Genomic DNA, 19,184 nt, shown 5'->3' with positions numbered 1-19,184 from the left:
CAATTATATAAAACATTATCAAATATCATAAACTTTAATTTGATTTAATTTAATAGTATATTGGATATTTTAGAAGGTTTGTTTTAGATACTGATGATGAGATGATACTGCACACAAACCATTTAGGTCACTAATTTTTTTTTTGAACTGTTTTAGGTCACTAATTTATGTGCAAGTTAATTGTATTTGGAATTTTTTATAGAAAAGGTTTTTCTTAATAAATTTGTATTGTTTTCTCTATATCATATAGATTTTCTCTATATCATATAGATTTTATATACGTATAAGACTATAATTTAGGATAAGGGAGTTGCATCCCTCTGATCTTAGTAAGCATGAGCCTGACTTTCACAGAGAGCTAATACAATACGTGAAAGATGAGAAAAAGAGAACCTCGTGACCACAATGGCACTTTTCTACGTGACATACATTAAAACAGCCTATACTCAAAACTTAAATAAACTATCTCCCACCACCCCCCCAAATTCATTCCTCTCACGCCACAAAAGCCATTACACCCAGTACCATGGCTTCTTCTCCTTCACCATCAGTTTCAAATCTTTAAGGCAATATCCCAAACAAAACAATGAAAGATCTGTCTTTCTTCTTCCTCAAGAAACACTTTCTCGCCTCGCGAATGCGTGGACGAGGTCCACGTAGCGGCTTTGCGAGCTCTTGTGGTGGTGATGGCTCGACTTCCACGCTAAACCAACATCAAAGTATTGATGTGAGACCGTCCGTCACACCTGACAACACTCCTTTCGGTGGAGGGTCGCCGAGAACGTTAGAGGATATGATACTTCAGCTAGAGGTTGAAGAAGATCTCGTTAGAAGAGCTAGGTTACGTGAATCTTACTATGGTTCTTTTGATAATTGCGACGACGATGATGATGGTAACTTGTATCAGCCCGTTCGGATGTCATGCGTTAACAGTTCCGATATCATGAGGTACGTCATGGTTATATAGTAATCACTCATCATAGTCAAGAACTCTTAACGAATAGTTTCATTTCTCTAGCACATGGTACATAGAACGTATATAATATAAGTTGTGTTTATTTGCTTGCCGTTAAGGTCGGCGAGGAACGCTTTGAACCAGTACCCACGTTTCTCTCTGGACGGTAAGGATGCGATGTACCGATCGTCATTTCAGCGCCAGCTTGGCCCCGGTGCTGATGTGGTGAGACATGGTGGACGTAGATCAAGCTGCGGGGATGAACGGAGATCGAGCCAGACAAAACGCCTGCCACAGACTGTGGCTGGGGAGAGTGTAGTGTGGTGTGAGACAGGGGTGGTTGCGAAGCTGATGGGTCTGGAGATGGTACCGGTTCCAGTCAAGGGAAAAAGGGGGAAAGATAAGTTAGGGACTCTGCTCAAGAGAGAGCGTCTAAGGAGGAGAGATCACACGCTCGACATTAACGGACTGAATGGTCAGGCCACCGAAGCTTCTTGCTCGTCTGGAGGATTTAACGCGATGAGACCGCTCAGAACTGTTGGGTCACCTGGTCGTGTGGGTGGATGGCCCACACTCCGTTTCCCATAAGAGTTATGTTTCAATGTTGGTTATGGGACTGGCTTATCTTTTTAAAAACTTCTTGTCAACTATTACTGGAATCATTCAGTAACTTTCTCATAAATTATTACTCGCCCAACTCGAGCAAATAAGGCAATGGTCTCAAATGTCAGGAAAAGAAACATAACAAGGATTTGGATTCAGACAGAGTTAGATGTTTATTAACGAGAAATCGACTTGAAATAACTTACAAAAAAAAAACTCAAGGCTTGGTGGTTTTGTGTTGTATATCAGACGGGAACTCCTAGTTCAGACATCCCCATGATCCTTTTGTTCAACGCAATCCTCTTCTGTCTCAAGAGCGAAGTCATAGAAGCCACCTAATGATTTAAGATAAAATAATATGATTGACCGTTCATTGCAATGAAACTTAAACATGAGGGAGATGAAAACAATAAACTCACTTCGGCTCTAAGCTTGATAGCTTCCCTCCCAGGAATTTGCCGCAGTCCATCCATTAAACCTGCATAGAGTACAAGTTTCTGTGTAAATTGAGATATGATGTAGTGATATTATACATCCATCATGGATCTAAACTCATTAACATATTCTACTGTGACACATGGAATAAATGAATATTACAACTGGAAGGTCGAAAGGGGTAAAAGATATGTATATTGTTGTTACCTGCAGCTTCGCATTCAACCTTGTGGACGGACTTAGCAAGACGATGTATATTGTTTCCAGAGTTCCTACAGATAATGACAGTAGTAGCCTCAATAACGCAAGTGAAGTCAATTAAGTAGAAAAAAAAAAAAAAAAGTTGGCCCGAAGATGTGATGGCGTACATGAGTTCAGAAAGACCGCGTTTCATATCCTTCTCCGCTAAAGCCGACCTCTCAAGCAATTTACTGCTCTCCTTTTTCATCAAGTCTACAGACATGTTCAGCTCCTGGACATGCTTCTCAGCTCTCAAGAACTGAGCCTGAGGAGATGGATTTAACTGGATGAAGAACAAGGGCAACTAACTAAACTGAAGTCAGTGGAACGGTAGATACCTACCTCTTCGCTCTGAAATCTGCCCAGTGTACGACGAAACAAGAATCTTCTTGGGCCTGCATGCAATAAGTAGAACCACAGAAAAACCAAGTTTACACAGAATAAATTTAAGAAATATATAAGAGAGGAGGTTGTTATGCCTCGCATAAGAACGAGACCAGCAGCGAGACCAATCCCAGCAGCAGCAGCGGGATGCTCCTTTGCGTTTATCAATTCTTCTGCAAAGAATCAAAAAAAAAAAAAAGAGATTTATGATTTGATTCGCCATGGTAAGATTCTAGTTTAAGGCTACTCATTACAAATACAAATGAAGGTTTTGGGAAACTACATGTTATAATCTCAATCCCTAAGCAGTCTACAAGCATAAAAGTTGGGCGTAAACTTACCAGTAACTTTGCTGAAGAAAGCATTCTCATAGGTCTTATACTGAGTCAAAGCATGTGGAATCAAATCCTGTGATCATCTCAGAGAGATAAATATTCACTCCATAGCATAAGCCCACGAGGGAGACTATGAGCACTGTCGATAAGGTTCTAACAATATGAACAATAACTAGCACTCCCACTATCTAATCTGAAAATTGTTGCTAAGGAATCTCGAAGAGAGAATGATGAACCTGTACAGAGCGGAACTGAGAGGTGGAGTTCTCGCGGAGAGAGCGAGCAGAGCGAATGGCGGAGTCTGTAGATTCCTTCACCGTGCGCTGGAAACCATCCACCCATTTCTCTGCTCCTCCTATGGCTTCCTCCACCGAATCAACCGCCCCGATCGATGGAGAATAATCATCGGTAACGCCGGCTGCTTCCGTTTCGCTCATCGTCGGAGATTTTAGCTTCCTGGCACCGAGACGAGTTTTCTCCTCCTCTTTTCAAGTTCAACGCCGGTTCGGTTTGATTCGGTTCAATTTAAATTCCAAATTCGACGTGGTTACCTTCGGGTTAGCTCGGTTTGGCCCATTTGATTGTGTTTAATGGGCTTTAGATTGGGTCTGTAACTATAATGTATTTTATTCTTCTTTCTTCTTCGTCGGTCTTCCTTTCCTCCTTTCTTCGTCTCCCACCATTTCTGAGACGACCCCCAGAAGATAAAAGGAGCTTCTCGTTGGAGATCTAAAGGAGGAGGAAGATCACTTTGTTTCCCTCTGGATCTTCAGAAAGTTGGAATCTTCTACAAGGTATGGTTTTGTATTTGTTCTTTGTCTTCTGGATCACTTTGTGTTTGCGTAGGAAGCTTGATTTTCTTACTAATCTCCTAAGACTTTTCCTGTCTGAAATCTGGGATTTTATGTTCCTGATGGCGATGATTCTCCTCAAATGCCATTCCTTTTAATTTAGATCTGCTTAAACATCAGATGGAAACGTTATAGGTTTTCGTCATGTTTCTTTATGTTCGTCTTGTGGTTGTTTCAGAGACGAGAGGCAAAGTTGAGTGGAGGAATAAGAGGCGATGGCGGCTAGGTATTGGTGTCATATGTGTTCACAAGTGGTGAATCCAATCATTGAAGCCGAGATCAAATGTCCCTATTGCCAAAGTGGGTTCTTAGAGGAAATGAGCGGTGAGAATAATGGCGGAAGCAGCAGCAGCCTAAGGGAGGTTCAAGACCAAGAGACCGGTTTTGGTACAGACCGTGCATTGACTCTGTGGGGTCCAGTCTTGGTTGGAATGATGAGCAATCCTAGGAGACGTAGAAGGTTTAGGAGGACAGAGTTTGGTGTTGATAATGATGAGGTCAATGTTGCTGTCGATAATCATCATCATCGTCGTCATCACGACAGGGAACATGAAGGAGAGATTGATTTAGATATGGAGGTTGATTCTATCATGAGGAGGAGACGGAGAAGCTCAGCTGCGATACTGCAGTTGCTTCAAGGCATTCGTGAAGGGCTTAACTCAGATCATGAGAGCCCAGACGGGAACAGTTTTGGAGATTACTTAGCTCGACCGGAGTTAGACCACTTGCTTCGAAGTCTAGCTGATAACGATCTAATAAGGCGACAAGGGACTCTTCCAGCACGAAAAGAGGCAGTGGATAATCTCCCCACGGTTAAGATATGTGAGCCGTTGCAATGCTCAGTTTGTTTGGATGAGTTTGACAAAGGATGTGAAGCTAAAGAGATGCCGTGTAAGCACAAGTTTCACATCAGGTGTATAGTACCGTGGCTTGAGCTTCACAGTTCGTGTCCCGTGTGCCGATATGAACTACCTCATGATGAGGAGTTAAAGACTGATCTGGTGAGACCGAGAACAAGAAGCGTAGGGGTCAACTTAAGTAATGAGAACGTGGAAGAGAATGCAAGGAACATTAGTGGGAGCGAGAGAAGGTTTTCATTACGGTGGCCGTTCAGTGGATTGTTTTCTTCCTCCTCTTCGTCATCAGGATCAACATCAGGGTCGTCTCAGCTCAATGAGAACGCAAGTTAAGGATTAAAAAAGAAAACAATCTCTACCCTTTCTCTATATTCGTCACGTTGAATCACACGTTGAATCACTTTTAAGGAGTGGAATAGTTTCTTTATTTTATATCATCTTTGCTAGGAACACATATATTGAATTCTTTGAACCTATTTGCATAATTGTAGTGTGTGAAGTTTCCACTTCCCAGCCACACCCAAAAAAAAAAAGAAAAAAATCAATAGAGATTTCAAGTTTCTCATCTCAACAACAATAGTCACCAAATCAACATGATGAATAATATTCAAACGCAAACGCAAACGCTTATTAGATTCGACGGTAACCAAAATCTAAACAACACTTGCTATTTATATTTCTTGAAGAAACATTTATGCATGCTATCACTACAAGATTCATAGATGCAATCATGCAACTCAAAAAAAAAAAAAAAGGTACGGAAGATGAAAGAAACCTGTCTTGGCTCACTGGTTCTGTCCGAATGAATAGTCACAAAAACTCCTTCCACCAAGAAAAATCTTACCAATTCATTTAATTATTCTATAGATAACAAAACTCGCCACAGTCTAACGTATGGCCTATTAGCTCAGCTGGTTAGAGCGTCGTGCTAATAACGCGAAGGTCACAGGTTCGATCCCTGTATAGGCCAAATTTTTTGAAACTTCCTAACTGAACGCTTAGTCATAGTATCAAAACGTCGTCGTATCGTCCTGCTCCTTGCTTTTTCCCGAGATTTTTTTTAAATTTTATTTTTATTTATCTACGGATATCGTTATCTGCTGCTTCTCACTAAAAACACGAAGAAGCAGGAGGAGAGCTCGAACGCAAAAAATGGAGGGAACCATCTCTCCGCTTTGCCTACGTTCTTCCTCGAGCCTATCTTACTTCTCTAGCAACCTTTCACTAGACTCTCACCGTACTCTTGGTTTTACTACATCCGTGGATTCGCTCCGGCCGACGAACTTGGTTAGACGGTCGTCGTCACTGCGGATGTTTCTTTCTCCGCCGAGAGGATCTCTCCGTACGCCGACAATCTCCGTGGAGGAAGTGAGAGATGTGCCGATGCCGAAGGTTGATAAGAGCGGTCGATTAAGCAGTCCCCGCGCCGCCCGCGAGCTCGCTCTGTATCTCTCTCTCTCTCGATTTGGTTCTGAAATTAGAGTTCCATGAGCTTGGTTTAGGGTTTCACCTAGAACCCCAAAACCCTAAAGAACCTAGCTTTCAATGAACTAGTATATGATTCTTTGATCCAAGTTGTTATGTGATCTTTGACAGTGTAATACTTTATGCCGCATGCTTAGAAGGCTCCGACCCTATTCGTCTCTTTGAGAAGAGGATCAATGCTAGAAGAGGTAAGTATCAACTAGCATATGAAGTCATGAATGTAGGAATCTCATTATCAATTTATGTGGTTTTGTCAATATTAAGAGATGATCCCTCACTAAGTGGATCATTTTTGCATGATTTAACTGTGTTTGTGACATAACTTCATGATTTGGTTTTTATGCAGAGCCTGGATACGAGTTTGACAAGACTTGTTTGTTGAAATACAACCACATGAGCTTTGGAGGACCTCCTGTTAAAACAGAAACTAGTGAAGAGGAAGACGAGCTTGTGCGCCATGATGAAAATGAGTCCAAGATTGGTACGTTTTTTTTTTATTCTACTGCAAAATAAGTTCTCCCTCCTCTGCTTTACTTATATTGCTAAAGAGATTCTCTCAGGGCGATTTTCCTCTTTTAACTCTTTACCTGTTGTTTACTCTCCCTGTTTCTGAAGAAGCGGAAGTGCTTTCAGCTCCTCCAAAGCTGGTGTACAGCAAACTTGTTTTACGGTAATCTATTAAACTTTCCTGTGAATACTAATTGCTGCTTAACGTTCTGGATATCTTATTTTCCATTATGTGTGTTTTCCCAAAGGTTTGCAAAGAAACTCTTGGCTGCAGTGGCTGATAAATGGGATACTCATGTCGTCACCATCGAGAAAATCTCCCCTCCAGATTGGAAGGTATAATCTGACTAAGGGACCACCAAACTCAAAGCTTCATTTCTGATAATTTCCGTCCATGGCCCTTTCTTGTGATAGCTCTCATTTATTACTAGCTGTTTTCATCTAGAAGCAGCTTCTTATCTTATTTTGGTTGTGTGACTGTATACATATCTTTTCATCTCGTACTACGGATAAAATGCCTTTATGGATGTTGCTGCACCTGTCGCAGAGTGCACCGGCTGGAAGAATACTAGAGTTTTCGATTCTTCACTTAGCAATGTCTGAAATTGCAGTCATTAAAACTCGACACCCGATTGTCATTAACGAGGTATATCTTTGCAATGTGATAACCTTGATATTTTTGTAAACTAACACTGTTAAAATAATGATGTGGAAAGGCTGTTGATCTTGCAAAACGGTTCTGCGATGGATCAGCGCCACGCATAATCAACGGATGCCTTAGGACATTTGTCGAGGATAGAGCAGCAACACCAACACCTCAAGCTTTAGAATCAAAGCAAGAAGTGCCGGTTTAAGTAAAGAACAAACTCGCATCTACGTTTGGAGGCAGGAAGACCTCAGATTTTGGTTCGTTGGGAATAGCTCGTAAGTAAAGTGTTGATCCGATGATCTTTAGAGTCTAGACTAGGAGAGATTCTGGTCCGAAGCTTTTGGTAACTGAGACTGAATTTATCTAATCCATTGCAGCACAAGATGATTATTGCTAAGAACACAACATGCCCTATATAATAGTATAATGTATTCTCCCTAATTTATATATTTTATGTAATCGCTTAAATGTTTCTGTCTTTGTATGATCATCTTTCAACTTGTGTCCCATATTTTGAGAAAAGAAAAAGTTGTATAATGAGTTTTTTTTTTTGTTACATGTTCAAAATAGTTCATGAAGTCAACCAATCAACAAAACAATTCGTCTCCCAACACAATCCGGTTCAACCAAAAACCAAAGACAATCAATAGGGAGAAAGATCAAGAAACGTAAATTAATATTCGATAAATTAATATTGTTCAGTCAAAAAGAAGCTGTAGCTACAGATGCCAACTCCTTGAGCATCTGATACTTCTCTCCCAAATCAGTTGATAACGGAGAAAATGTCGCCGTCTTTAAACAAGTAGCATTCTTTAGCACATATGTTGCCATCTCTCTTTCTCCTTGTCTTCCTCTGTACCCGAACCACTCAAAGGCCTCAAGACTGTGCAGTAAACACTCTGGAACAGAAATCGGCTGCTTCCAACCAGTTGGGATATCTATGCCAGAAAGATATATGCCAAGCTCCTAAGACCATGGACATAGTTAACAGTCAACAACAAACTCATCAGTCTTTTTTTTTGTCAAGAGTCATCAGTCTAACACACAAATATTGGAAAACTTAACCGGATAAAAACTGTATTATAGAGACCACTTACATCATCAATGAGTTTGAGGAATCTTAGTTTGGGAGAATCTTGGAGCATACAAATAACTAGATCCCAACAATGTCCACTAAATGTACACAAGACTAGATGGACAAGCTGGTTGAAGATCACACCAGAGGGATTCACAAACTGTTTCATATGCAAGCTAATTTATAATATATATATACTTTATGCAGTAGGACGATTTAATGTTTTCTATATAGTTTGTTATCACCTTTGGAGTTGTCATTGATAGCGTAAGATGACGGACGGAAGTAAGAGCTTTCAGAAACCTTTGGGTACTATCTCCTCCCCAAATATTAACATGTGCTCTTACCAGCTCAGGCATGTTTTCAATTTGACGAAGGTTCCAACTTACAGTATCTGAAATCTTAAGGTACTTCAAAGAAGGAGCATCTAGCACGTACAGCCTACGTGATTCAAAACTTTGCTGGGACATATGTAGCCTTTGTAAGGAAGGCGCCACGATATTGAAGTCTATAAGATCTTGTTCCACAGACAATTCTTCAAGGTTTGGACAACCGGATAAAATTCTTTGTAGAGACGTCTTGTCTGTGACTGAGCAGGTGACAAACTTAAGGCTCAGAGTTTTGAGAGACGGGATAAGGACGTGAGCAGGAACATCAAGAAGAAGGCAGTTTATGATCGTGTCAGTCTCTGGAGCGTTTCGGAGGTATACAGGGTACTCGGCAAAGCAATAGACACTTGCTTGGAAGGGCGAGTTTCGATACGCAGCTCACGCAGATGGCGAATAACTGCAAGATGAATCAATTGTGCAATATCTAAAGCAAAAAAAGGGATACCCAGTGACAAGACTCAGGTGGAAACGTTCTAGAACTGGTGCATTGTTTGATACCAAAGACTTGTAAACAAACTTCGTGAAGCGCTCGTAATTACCATTATGATTTCTATCTTCAAAGCCAAGTCCTGGTGCTAAAGTCCAAAGAGAACGCCACCTTTTGGATAAAAGGCTTGTGGGTATGGCATCTTTTGTCGTGTTGAATGACAATATTCGCAAGAGCAAATCATCGGGGAGATGACTGATGAAGTGATGATGTCCATGTAAGAACTAGTAGTGACCAAGGACAATTCTACACGGTTAGAGCCTGCAGATTGTAGAAACCTAAAGGGTTTCATAGACCGTAGTTGAGAAATGAAAAACGAAACAACAATAACAACAATAGTTATGATGATCACAGCAAAACTCATAGTTGTTTGCTTGGAGGTGGCCCTTCTTCTAAGATGATAAGATGAGACCAGAACAGCTAGGAGAGGGGGATGATTCACGGTCTGTGAATTGTCAGAAGAGTTTTGAGCCGAATCCAAAATTAGGAGCAGAGGATCCAATAAATCCTAGATACTTTATATATTAAAGGAAAAACATCGTAATAAATGCTTTCACATTATAATATACACGTGACAATCTTACATCTACATCGATTTGAGAACTAGCACCCTGATGTGTCATATGCAGAAAGTTTCTCAGCCAAATACTACATAAATGTGTTCACACTATACATTTTAGGTTTTGTTAGTAAATATAAATTCACATGTAAAGTTCCAATAAAACTCACATTATTCAGATTTTTCGATTCGAATCAAAACGGATAATGAATCAAAAGTCCATACATAAATTATTTACGGATAGGTTGGGCAAAATATTCATAAATTTTTGATTAGATTCGTTATCTATTTTGATCTGAACCAAAAAATTCAGATATCTGTAACACTACGAATCAAATCAAATACTAACATGCAATATCTGTAAAACACGAAGCAAATAAAAAATACTAATATTTTTACGAATGTATATCTGATTTGATATGTTATATACATATATATATATCTATATATATAAAGAATTATATATAAGCTATATATAATTATATATTATAATTTATATAATTTTTACAATATTTTTTTGTATTAAATTTATTATATTAGGTATTAGAATTATAAAAGCTAAATAATAATTTATGTTTGTAATGAATTATTATTATTAAATATTTATTTAGATTTTTTCATTTAATTTAAAAATTTTAATTTTATTTACGGATAAAATCAGATATCCTTGAAAATTCTAAAAAAAATTGGATATCCGAGACACTGAATATCTGAGTGGCTACGGATCAAATCGACACTAATACCTCTAAATACCCGGATATTCGATCCGTACGAATACAATTTGATTTTTTTTATATGAAAGAAAATTTACTAATGTCTAGGTTTATTTTATTTTTTAATTAATTTTATTTTAAGAATTTATCTTTCATGTGTTATTTGAATAAAAATGTTATTTAATATTGATTAACAATATCTTTATATATTTACCAACCACTTTTTTATACTGTACATACACATACATGTGGACAATGACGTAAACACTTATATAACTAAATATTCACCACAACTGAAATATCTAATTCTTTTAGAAATTGAAATATTATTTTTTTAATGCTTCTTTCACTATCGACCAAATCGTAGTTTATCTTAATATTATGAAATGATTTATCTTAATAATTTTATTTTCATTTTCTTTAACTATTATATGTTTAGAAACTATAATATGAAACCATGGATTCGACATTAGGAATATCTAAAATTTATATAACTTGAAACTAAATAAATAATAATAATTTGTTGTTATCACCGGATAATCAAAAACATCAACAATTTGAGCCGAACGAACAAAAATAAATATTGATTTAGAATTATAACTATATTTTAGGAGATTAATTTTTTTAAAAAAAAACTAAAACCGAACCGATATCTAAATTAAACAAATTTAATATTTCTTTATTAAAAATAACAAAACTAATAATCACATCATGTTATTATCTAGTTACCAATTATGACTCAAGGAATAAAGCAGCGATTAAATTAAAAAATAACGGGCCAAGCTTTCTCATCAAAGAATATTATATCTATATCATCTCTTTCAACGTGAGCCCACAACATTACATATTTTTTTCTCAACTACTATACAACAAACTTATTTGTTTAAGAACACAACCAAAGGATCGAGCACCTACACCAACACCTCTAGCTTTAAAACTGAAGCAAGAAATGTTAGTCTTAATATGTGTGTCCAAGTCTAAAACAACAATTAAAATAAAAAGTATGGAGTATATTTTACGTAGTCGCTTTAATGTTTCCTTCATTTTCAACTTGCATGTGTCCCATATTTTGAGAAAAGAAAAAGATGTATAATCATTTCATTTTATTGTTACACGTTCAAATAGTTCATGAAGTAACCAACCAACAAAAGAATTCATCTCCCAACACAATCCCGATACATCAGTCCAACCAAAAAACCAAACACAGCCATGATTAAGAAGAGAGAATAAGAACACTAAATGTGCTATGATTGTTCAGTCGAAAAGAATCTGAGCCGAAGGAGAAGCTGTATTGCTACAGATTCCAACTCCTTGAGCATTTGACACTTGTCCCCCATATCAGTCGATCTGTTAGAGAATGTCGCCGTCTTTAAACGAAGAGCATTCTTTAGTACATATTTTGCCATCTCTCTGTCTACCTGTCTTCCTTTGTACTCGAACCACTCGAAAGCCTCCAGACTGTGCAGTAAACACTCTGGAACAGAACTCGGCGGCTTCCAACCAGTTGGGATATCCATGCCAGAGAAATAAATGGCAAGCTTTTAAGAACATGGACAACATAGTCATCAGACAAGACACAAATATTGGAAAAGTTAAACCGGATAAAAGTGTATTTAAAGAGACCACATACATCAATGAGTTTGAGAAATCGTAGCGGTGGGAGAATATTGTAGCATATAAGTAACTAGATCCCAGCAACCTACAGAAAATGTATACAAGACTAGATGGACAAGCTGGTTCAATATCATACCAGAAGGATTCACAACCTGTTTCATATGCAACAACTACATAAGTAATATATAATATACTGAGAGGACGATTTTATGCTATCCATAGTTTGATATTGTTGGATTTCCCTCCTTAAGCCCAAAACTAATCAAATCATAATCAAGCTTTAGTCCAAGAAGAAGAAATATCTAGAGAAAAGTGGAGAAGTATAGAAGAAAAATTGTGTAAAAGAAGAGAGAAAGTTATGGAGTTAGATATTTTGAAATAAATAATAATTTAGAGAAATCTAGAACTTGTTGGAGTGTGCTCCTTCACTTGTATAAATAGGGAGGGGTGCTTAGCACCATTTGTAATCATCCCACATCAAGAAAAACAATTGAGAGAAAACATTCAAGAAAGAGTTCTAAGAAAGATTCTAAAAGAATCTCCAAACACAAGCCTTAATAGAAAATCTCTTTCCCAAATACAAAAGCCATCAAAAACATAAACCGTCTACATTTCATCTTAACCTCTCAAAGAAAATATTATCCGCCAATTTTCCCAACAGCTGGTATCAGAGCAAGGTTACCGTTATCTTTGAAGAAGTGAAGATGGAGGCCACCGTTACCTTTGAAGGTGACATGTTCAAGCTCACGACGGACAACTTCCCTTATTGGAAACCGATGATGGAAGATCACCTTTATTGTAAGGATTTGCATGAGCCCATCATCATGAAGGATAAGCCGGAAGGAAAGGATGATAAAGCATGTGAGATTCTTAATAGAAAGGCGGTTGCCGTAATCCTTAAGTATGTCGACCGATCTCTCTTTGAACATGTCTCTACCTACACAAATGCTTTTGAATTATGGACAAAACTTGAATCCATGATTCAAAAGAAAACACCTCGAAACAAAGCTCTTCTTGTTCGACGGTTGGTAAAGTTGGAGTACAAGGATGGCCAGAGCATGATGGAGCACTTGAACAATTTCAAGGGGATTGTAAATCAGCTTAACAAAGTTGATATGAAGGTTGAAGACGAAATGCAAGCCCTTTTACTCCTTAGTTCACTACCGGAGAGTTGGGACACACTAGTTGTCACTCTAAGCAATTCAGCACCAGAGGGAAAGCTTACCATGGACACCGTCACTGATAGCCTTCTAAACGAAGAAGTTTGCAGGAAGGAGCGAGGTTCGAGTTCTTATTCAGAAGCTAACATTGTTGATAGACGAGGTAGAGAAGAGACTTGTGGCCAAAACAGAAGCAGAGGACGAGACCAATCTCAAGGAAGATCTAAGTCACGTCCGAGAGATTCAACATGCACAAAGCAAAGCCGGTGAGCACTCCACTTGGTGGACATTTCAAGCTAAGTTCGAAGCAAAGTCCAACAAGTGAGAAGGAGAAAGAGGAAATGAAGACTACCCCATATGCATCAGCAGTGGGTATCTCATGTATGCTATGGTGTGCACCAGACCCGACATTGCCTATGCCGTAGGAGTTGTGAGTCGCTTTCTCGCCAATCCAGGAAAAGAACATTGGAAAACAGTTAAGTGGATCCTACGCTATCTACGAGGCACAACGAAGAAGTGTCTATGTTTTGGCAATGGAAAATTAGAGTTGAACGGTTACACTGATGCAGATTGGGCTGGTGATAAAGATTCAAGGAAATATACATCAGGATTTGTGACTACCTTTGCAGGGGGAGCTGTTTCTTGGCAATCAAAGCTACAAAAGTGTGTTGCCTTATCCACCACGGAAGCGGAGTACATCGCAGCAACGGAAGCGTGCAAGGAGATGCTATGGATGAAGAATTTCTTGCTGGAGTTGGGAGTAAAGCAAGAAAAGTACAACATGCTATGTGACAACCAAAGTGCTATTCACTTAGCAAAGAATCCAACGTTTCACTCTCGCTCGAAGCACATTGACATTCGGCATCATTGGATCCGAGAAGTTCTTGAAGAGAAACTCATACATCTCACAAAGGTACACACCGACGAAAACTGGTCAGACTTTATGACCAAAGTATTACCGATCAAGAAGTTTGAAGATTGCTGCAAAGGCACAGGCATGGCGACTGTTTCGGGCTAAATCGGGAAGGGGGAGATTTGTTGGATTTCCCTCCTTAAGCCCAAAACTAATCAAATCATAATCAAGCCTTAGTCCAAGAAGAAGAAACATCTAGAGAAAAGTGGAGAAGTATAGAAGAAAAATTGTGTAAAAGAAGAGAGAAAGTTATGGAGTTAGATATTTTGAAATAAATAATAATTTAGAGAAATCTAGAACTTGTTGAAGTGTGCTCCTTCACTTGTATAAATAGGGGTGCTTAGCACCATTTGTAATCATTCCACATCAAGAAAAACAATTGAGAGAAAACATTCAAGAAAGAGTTCTAAGAAAGATTCTAAAAGAATCTCCAAACACAAGCCTTAGTAGAAAATCTCTTTCCCAAATACAAAAGCCATCAAAAACATAAACCGTTTACATTTCATCTTCACCTCTCAAAGAAAATATTATCCGCCAATTTTCCCAACAGATATTACGTTTGTAAGTGGTTGTCGTAGCGTAAGACGACGGACAGAAGTGAGAGCTTTCAGAAACTTGTGGGTACTATCTGCACCAAACCTAACACGTGCCCTTACCAGCTCAGGCATGTTTTCAATTTGACGGAAGTTGCACCTTGCCGAATCGCTAATTTCAAGGCACTTCAAAGAAGGGACGTCTATCACATACGTCCCACGTGTTTCAATATTTGCATGGGACATATGTAGCCTTTGTAAGGAAGGCATCACTATATTGACATCCACTGGTGGGTCTCCAATACATTGTTCCACAACCACAGACAATCCTTCAAGATTTGGACAACCGGATAAAAGTCTTTGTAGAGACGTGTTGTCTGCGTAAGTGATTAACTTAAGGCTCAGAGTTTTGAGAGACGGGAGACGAACGTGGACAGGAACATCAAGAAAAACGCACTTGATGAGTGTCAGTCTCTGAAGCTTTTCAGAGGTATACAGGCTACTCGGCAAAGTAACAGGCCCTTTCTTGGGATAAGGAATAACAATATGCAGCACACGCACATGGCGACTAAGTGCAAGATTAATCCATAGTCCAATATCTACAGAGGGACAGTCTCGGCCGAGACTCAGATGCAGGTGTTCTAGAACTGGTGCCTTGTTTGATAGGAAAGACCTGTGAACAAACTGCTTGAAGAGCTTGTAGTCACCATTGTGATTGATATCGTCGTATTTGAGTCCTGGAACCAAAGTCCAAAGATAACGCCATCTTTTGGACAAAAGACTTGTGGCCAAAACACCTTTTGTCGTGTTGAGTGACAATATTCGCAAGAGTAGATCATCCGGATCGATGACTGATGTTATCCATGTAGAAACTAGTCTACGTTAGAGCCTGCATATTGAAGAGAGTTCATAAACCGTGGTGGAGAAAATAAAGATAAACAACAACAACAACAGTTATGGTGATCACAGCAAAACTCACGGTTGTTTGTTTGGAGATAAGCCCTTGTAGGATCCAATAAACACTAGATTACCATAGTATATAAAGCAGCGATTAAATTAAAACGGGCCAGGCTTTCTCATAATAGAATGTTATATCCATCAGTACATAGCGATGAGAAGTTCTCATTGAGAACACACCGTCTCTTTTAACGTGAGCCCGACGTTACATATTCTTTCTCAACTACTTTGCAACAAAACCACTGTTGCTTAAAAACACAACCAACGGACTTCTAACTCGATGGAACCCATTTGTCCAAGTGATCTCTCCAAACACATACCGACCAGAGGATATCTTGGTGGGCTTGAATGTAACATAATACGAGTGTTCTTGTTGGCAATTCGAGAACACCAGAATCCGCGGCCAGATTTTGACTTCCACTCCCACTGGTCTAACGATGTCCACGAAGTAAACCGTGTTTTTGTTTGGACCAACGTTGCTTACAGTACGTTTTATGGTTCTGGTGGATCTTAGGCTCGGTATGGTAATAGATGGATAGTTGAAATCCGCATTGGTTCGGCACGAGTGAGAGGGAAGGCATGTCGTGGATGATTCTGAATGGAGAAGAAGCATGGACTTGATTTGTTGATCTGTGTAGCCAATGTTGCACAAGAAGAGCACGTAGTCTTCGGTTTTGGTATTGTAAACCAGACCAGGGTACATTGCTTTCAAAGGGTTTATATGTCCAGCACCGATATCAAACGGGTCAGTGGGCTTCATTGAACCACCAGAGAGGATCAAGTCATTGCTCGTGTCTCTTGTACCCGCTGGAAACGGAAAGAAGATGGATTAATATCACATATGAGTTTGTCAGTCCAAAACTATGAGAGCTAACCTGTGGTCATGATAGCGCTTCTGATTGCAGATGGTGACCAATCAGGGTGAGCAGATTGGAGAAGTGCCATAACTCCAGCCACATGAGGACATGACATTGACGTTCCGGACTGGAAGTTCCACTCAACAGATCGGTGGTCTCCTGGTAACAGTGTAGGTGGAGTTTTAGGAGGCCATGCTCCCAATATCCCAATGCCAGGCGCTGTAATATCTGGCTGCACAGACCAGAGACCAATATTCACAAAGCTGAGACATCTGGCACTGTCTCAAATACATCAACACAACAGTAGACTCAAACATACAACTTATAGAGCATCAGAAATAAACTAAAAGCCGTTGTACCTTGAGAATATCAGGTGATAGTGAACTAGGTCCTCTTGAGGAGAAATATGCAACAGAAGGTGCTGTAATCTCTCCGATAACAGTTTTGCTCGGTCCAACTTTCACCACTGGCACTCTTCAATTTTCACCAAAAGCAATATAATAAGTTAGTATATCAGCTTAGTGCGAGGAAAGTTGGAAACAGTATGCGGCGGCTTACGTAGGCGAACGAGCAAGATAGTTCCTGATCCTAGTCCCACTAAGGATATCGACACGAACTGTTGTGATCACGTCTACTTCTTCCACAAGCTGTTTTGTGGGTGAGGCTGCAAATATAAGCGCTGATGCGTTTGCTCTTATGGCAGCAGCTTGTGCTTCTTCTATGAACTGAACCGGACCCAAAGTAGAGAAGCATAGAATGATCGTCTCAGTGGCCAGTTTCTTTAACCAGTTCTCCCATTTGCAAACCCTGCACACATCAGCCTTTACTGTAACACACCATTTACTCTAATAAGCTAAGAATCAGAGTGTTGAGTTGAGAAAATACCCTCCATCAAAATACGTTGTTGCAAGAGCTAATGTACCAGTGATCTCCTGAGAAACCAAGCTCTGCCCCTGAAAGATTAAAACTTTTTTTAAGTTGCGTTTTTTTTACCCCACAAAGGAACGAACTTTAACGTCAGTACCGTGAGAGTGTAACCACCGTCGATAACAATGTTTGTGGGGAAACTCCGATCCATCGTCGAAGCAGCAACAGAAACCGCCCAAGGAGCAACGTTCTGAACAAGACCAGGATCAGGCCCATCATTCCCACCGGAGAAAACAACACTAATCCCCCTCTCCGCCGCGTGAAAACCTCCAATATCAGCACTCGACTCGAAAAACGCCGCTAAAGGCGGAGACGAACCAAACGACGCCGAGATCACGTCCACGCCGTCTCGAACCGCGTCGTCGAAAGCCGCCAAGATATCAGCCTCCGTGCAAACCCCTTCGAGATCCTTCCCCCAGCACGTCTTGTACACCGCCAGCCTCGCCGACGGAGCTCCGCCTCGAGCGACGCCGCCGGCGAACCCGTAGACGTTGGAAACAACGGATCCAACGGCGGTGGAGGCTGTGTGCGTGCCGTGGCCGAGGCGATCGCGCGGCGATCTGTATTCCCGATCTCGCGTGCGGTTGAGCTCCCCGTACGCCTCCTCGAATCCTTTGAGGTAAAATCGAGCGCCGATGAGTTTGCGGTTGCAACGTACGTCTCCTCCTCCGACGCATTTTCCTTTCCACGACGAAGGTATCGGTTTCGCCTCCGGCGGTTCCCTGAAACTCTCCGATTCCGGCCAAATCCCTAATCGAAAGTTACAGATTTTAACATTAAGAGAGCTCTGAAACAAGGAAGATCCCGAGATAGAGACGAGACCAGTATCAAAGATTCCGACGATGACGTCGGAGCCATAGGCGAGCTGCGGCGGAGGAGTATGGCCGGCGTTGTCGACGGTGAGACCTAAGAAGTCCCAACTCCTTGTTGTATGCAGTTTCAAGCTTCGGCTCTTGAAAACCGTTATGACCTGGTTCATTTCTATAATAACTTACCGGTTATGCTTAACCGGTATCATTCCGATTTTTTTTTGTAATAAAGTCGATTTCCAAACCGGTTTTATGATAGCAGATTAGCAATTTAGCAAAATTAAACCAAATTGTTTCACTGAAACAATAATATTGTTATTTGGCCAAGGATAACTAAAAACTAAACCGAATTGTTTAACGGTCGGTATAATTTTGCCGCCATAATATAAAGGTGGAAGTATTACTTGCTAAAGAAGCAGCTTGTGTTGAGTTAAGTTTGGAAGAGAAGCCTGAGAAGCCGTATGTGTAACTGTACAACATGGATCGTCCCGCATCTTCTTTGCTGTCACAAAATATCCAAAATTAGCGGCCCTGATTATAGAAAGGACTAGATGCGTTTTGAAGAAGGTAAGGAACCTTGTAAAGACTTTTGAAAGAAGATGAAGATGGTGGCTTGAAGCTAAAGCAGCGTTTTGTAGCCGGTTAGCACCTAAATAGACAATGTAAACCTGCAAAAAAAGCGTGAAGATGACGTACCAAACCCAATCAAGAAATAAATCTGCTAATAAAAAGGTTTTCATGCACCGGTTTAGGAGTTACATGAGATGTTGTTGCTTGAACTGATGAGTAAAGTAGTAATGTAAGAGCAAAAGAGATGCCACCAAGAAATCTTGCCATTGGTGTTATACGGCCTGAAATTACAAATTGCTGCTGCAAATCATTCAGGTTTA

At 39.9% G+C, this 19,184-nt stretch overlaps 5 protein-coding genes, 1 non-coding gene and 2 pseudogenes across 9 annotated transcripts; 4 read left to right on the top strand and 4 right to left on the bottom strand.

Moving 5' to 3' along the window:
* Positions 1–289: 289 nt before the first annotated feature.
* BNAC07G40300D lies at positions 290–1,665 on the top strand. Its single transcript, XM_013851295.3, has 2 exons — positions 290–948; positions 1,075–1,665. Exons 1-2 carry the CDS (start codon positions 587–589, stop codon positions 1,541–1,543), a joined length of 831 nt encoding a protein of 276 aa, XP_013706749.1. The 5' UTR covers positions 290–586; the 3' UTR covers positions 1,544–1,665.
* On the bottom strand, positions 1,604–3,425 carry LOC106410720 (RGS1-HXK1-interacting protein 1). 3 transcript variants are annotated; one of them, XM_013851292.3, is made up of 8 exons: positions 3,189–3,425; positions 2,959–3,025; positions 2,713–2,790; positions 2,576–2,628; positions 2,362–2,498; positions 2,201–2,265; positions 1,978–2,036; positions 1,604–1,893 (listed from the first exon to the last, which is right to left on the bottom strand). In XM_013851292.3, the coding sequence occupies exons 1-8, from the start codon at positions 3,387–3,389 to the stop codon at positions 1,804–1,806; spliced, it is 750 nt and encodes a 249-aa protein (XP_013706746.1). In that variant the 5' UTR covers positions 3,390–3,425; the 3' UTR covers positions 1,604–1,803. The 3 variants fall into 3 exon arrangements, with proteins under 3 accessions (XP_013706746.1, XP_048619097.1, XP_013706745.1); XM_048763140.1 differs by having other exon boundaries at positions 2,731–2,790; XM_013851291.3 differs by having other exon boundaries at positions 2,576–2,790.
* Positions 3,426–3,436: 11 nt separating this feature from the next.
* Positions 3,437–5,136, top strand: LOC106362453 (E3 ubiquitin-protein ligase SIRP1). The gene is made up of 2 exons (XM_013802353.3): positions 3,437–3,746; positions 3,982–5,136. Exon 2 carries the CDS (start codon positions 4,019–4,021, stop codon positions 4,991–4,993), a length of 975 nt encoding a protein of 324 aa, XP_013657807.1. The 5' UTR covers positions 3,437–3,746; positions 3,982–4,018; the 3' UTR covers positions 4,994–5,136.
* Positions 5,137–5,556: 420 nt separating this feature from the next.
* TRNAI-AAU lies at positions 5,557–5,630 on the top strand. Its single transcript has one exon. It is a non-coding gene; the product is annotated as a tRNA-Ile (tRNA).
* Positions 5,631–5,738: 108 nt separating this feature from the next.
* Positions 5,739–7,838, top strand: LOC106407224 (transcription antitermination protein NusB-like). The gene is made up of 7 exons (XM_013848050.3): positions 5,739–6,105; positions 6,257–6,333; positions 6,492–6,626; positions 6,761–6,815; positions 6,901–6,988; positions 7,200–7,298; positions 7,369–7,838. The coding sequence occupies exons 1-7, from the start codon at positions 5,813–5,815 to the stop codon at positions 7,504–7,506; spliced, it is 885 nt and encodes a 294-aa protein (XP_013703504.1). The 5' UTR covers positions 5,739–5,812; the 3' UTR covers positions 7,507–7,838.
* Positions 7,831–9,875, bottom strand: LOC106408483 (annotated as a pseudogene).
* Positions 9,876–11,610: 1,735 nt separating this feature from the next.
* On the bottom strand, positions 11,611–15,634 carry LOC106359430 (annotated as a pseudogene).
* A 161-nt stretch (positions 15,635–15,795) lies between these two features.
* On the bottom strand, positions 15,796–19,164 carry LOC106407662 (subtilisin-like protease SBT3.18). 2 transcript variants are annotated; one of them, XM_022706891.2, is made up of 10 exons: positions 19,054–19,162; positions 18,871–18,962; positions 18,699–18,796; positions 18,308–18,466; positions 17,583–18,235; positions 17,444–17,511; positions 17,117–17,365; positions 16,918–17,032; positions 16,577–16,790; positions 15,796–16,508 (listed from the first exon to the last, which is right to left on the bottom strand). In XM_022706891.2, exons 1-10 carry the CDS (start codon positions 19,129–19,131, stop codon positions 15,925–15,927), a joined length of 2,310 nt encoding a protein of 769 aa, XP_022562612.2. In that variant the 5' UTR covers positions 19,132–19,162; the 3' UTR covers positions 15,796–15,924. The 2 variants fall into 2 exon arrangements, with proteins under 2 accessions (XP_022562612.2, XP_048619096.1); XM_048763139.1 differs by having other exon boundaries at positions 17,583–18,466; positions 19,054–19,164.
* Between the last annotated feature and the right edge of the window lie 20 nt (positions 19,165–19,184).

This window comes from Brassica napus, chromosome C7 (genome assembly GCF_020379485.1).
Source record: "Brassica napus cultivar Da-Ae chromosome C7, Da-Ae, whole genome shotgun sequence".
Taxonomy (NCBI): Eukaryota; Viridiplantae; Streptophyta; class Magnoliopsida; order Brassicales; family Brassicaceae; genus Brassica; species Brassica napus.
This window is presented reverse-complemented; position numbering and strand designations above follow the sequence as displayed.

Excerpts from the sequence above, each read along its gene's own strand:
- LOC106407224 (XM_013848050.3), top strand. The coding sequence starts at position 5,813 with ATGGAGGGAACCATCTCTCCGCTTTGCCTACGTTCTTCCTCGAGCCTA. Across the intron at positions 6,334-6,491 it reads GAGGATCAATGCTAGAAGAG|AGCCTGGATACGAGTTTGAC; the intron begins GTAAGTATCAAC and ends GTTTTTATGCAG. Across the intron at positions 6,989-7,199 it reads TCTCCCCTCCAGATTGGAAG|AGTGCACCGGCTGGAAGAAT; the intron begins GTATAATCTGAC and ends CACCTGTCGCAG.
- LOC106362453 (XM_013802353.3), top strand. The coding sequence starts at position 4,019 with ATGGCGGCTAGGTATTGGTGTCATATGTGTTCACAAGTGGTGAATCCA.
- LOC106410720 (XM_013851291.3), bottom strand. The coding sequence starts at position 3,389 with ATGAGCGAAACGGAAGCAGCCGGCGTTACCGATGATTATTCTCCATCG. Across the intron at positions 2,791-2,958 it reads TTTCTTCAGCAAAGTTACTG|AAGAATTGATAAACGCAAAG; the intron begins GTAAGTTTACGC and ends GATTCTTTGCAG. Across the intron at positions 2,037-2,200 it reads GGTTGAATGCGAAGCTGCAG|GTTTAATGGATGGACTGCGG; the intron begins GTAACAACAATA and ends TACTCTATGCAG.
- BNAC07G40300D (XM_013851295.3), top strand. The coding sequence starts at position 587 with ATGAAAGATCTGTCTTTCTTCTTCCTCAAGAAACACTTTCTCGCCTCG. Across the intron at positions 949-1,074 it reads AACAGTTCCGATATCATGAG|GTCGGCGAGGAACGCTTTGA; the intron begins GTACGTCATGGT and ends CTTGCCGTTAAG.
- LOC106407662 (XM_048763139.1), bottom strand. The coding sequence starts at position 19,131 with ATGGCAAGATTTCTTGGTGGCATCTCTTTTGCTCTTACATTACTACTT. Across the intron at positions 16,791-16,917 it reads TATCACCTGATATTCTCAAG|CCAGATATTACAGCGCCTGG; the intron begins GTACAACGGCTT and ends TGGTCTGTGCAG. Across the intron at positions 16,509-16,576 it reads AAGCGCTATCATGACCACAG|CGGGTACAAGAGACACGAGC; the intron begins GTTAGCTCTCAT and ends TTCCGTTTCCAG.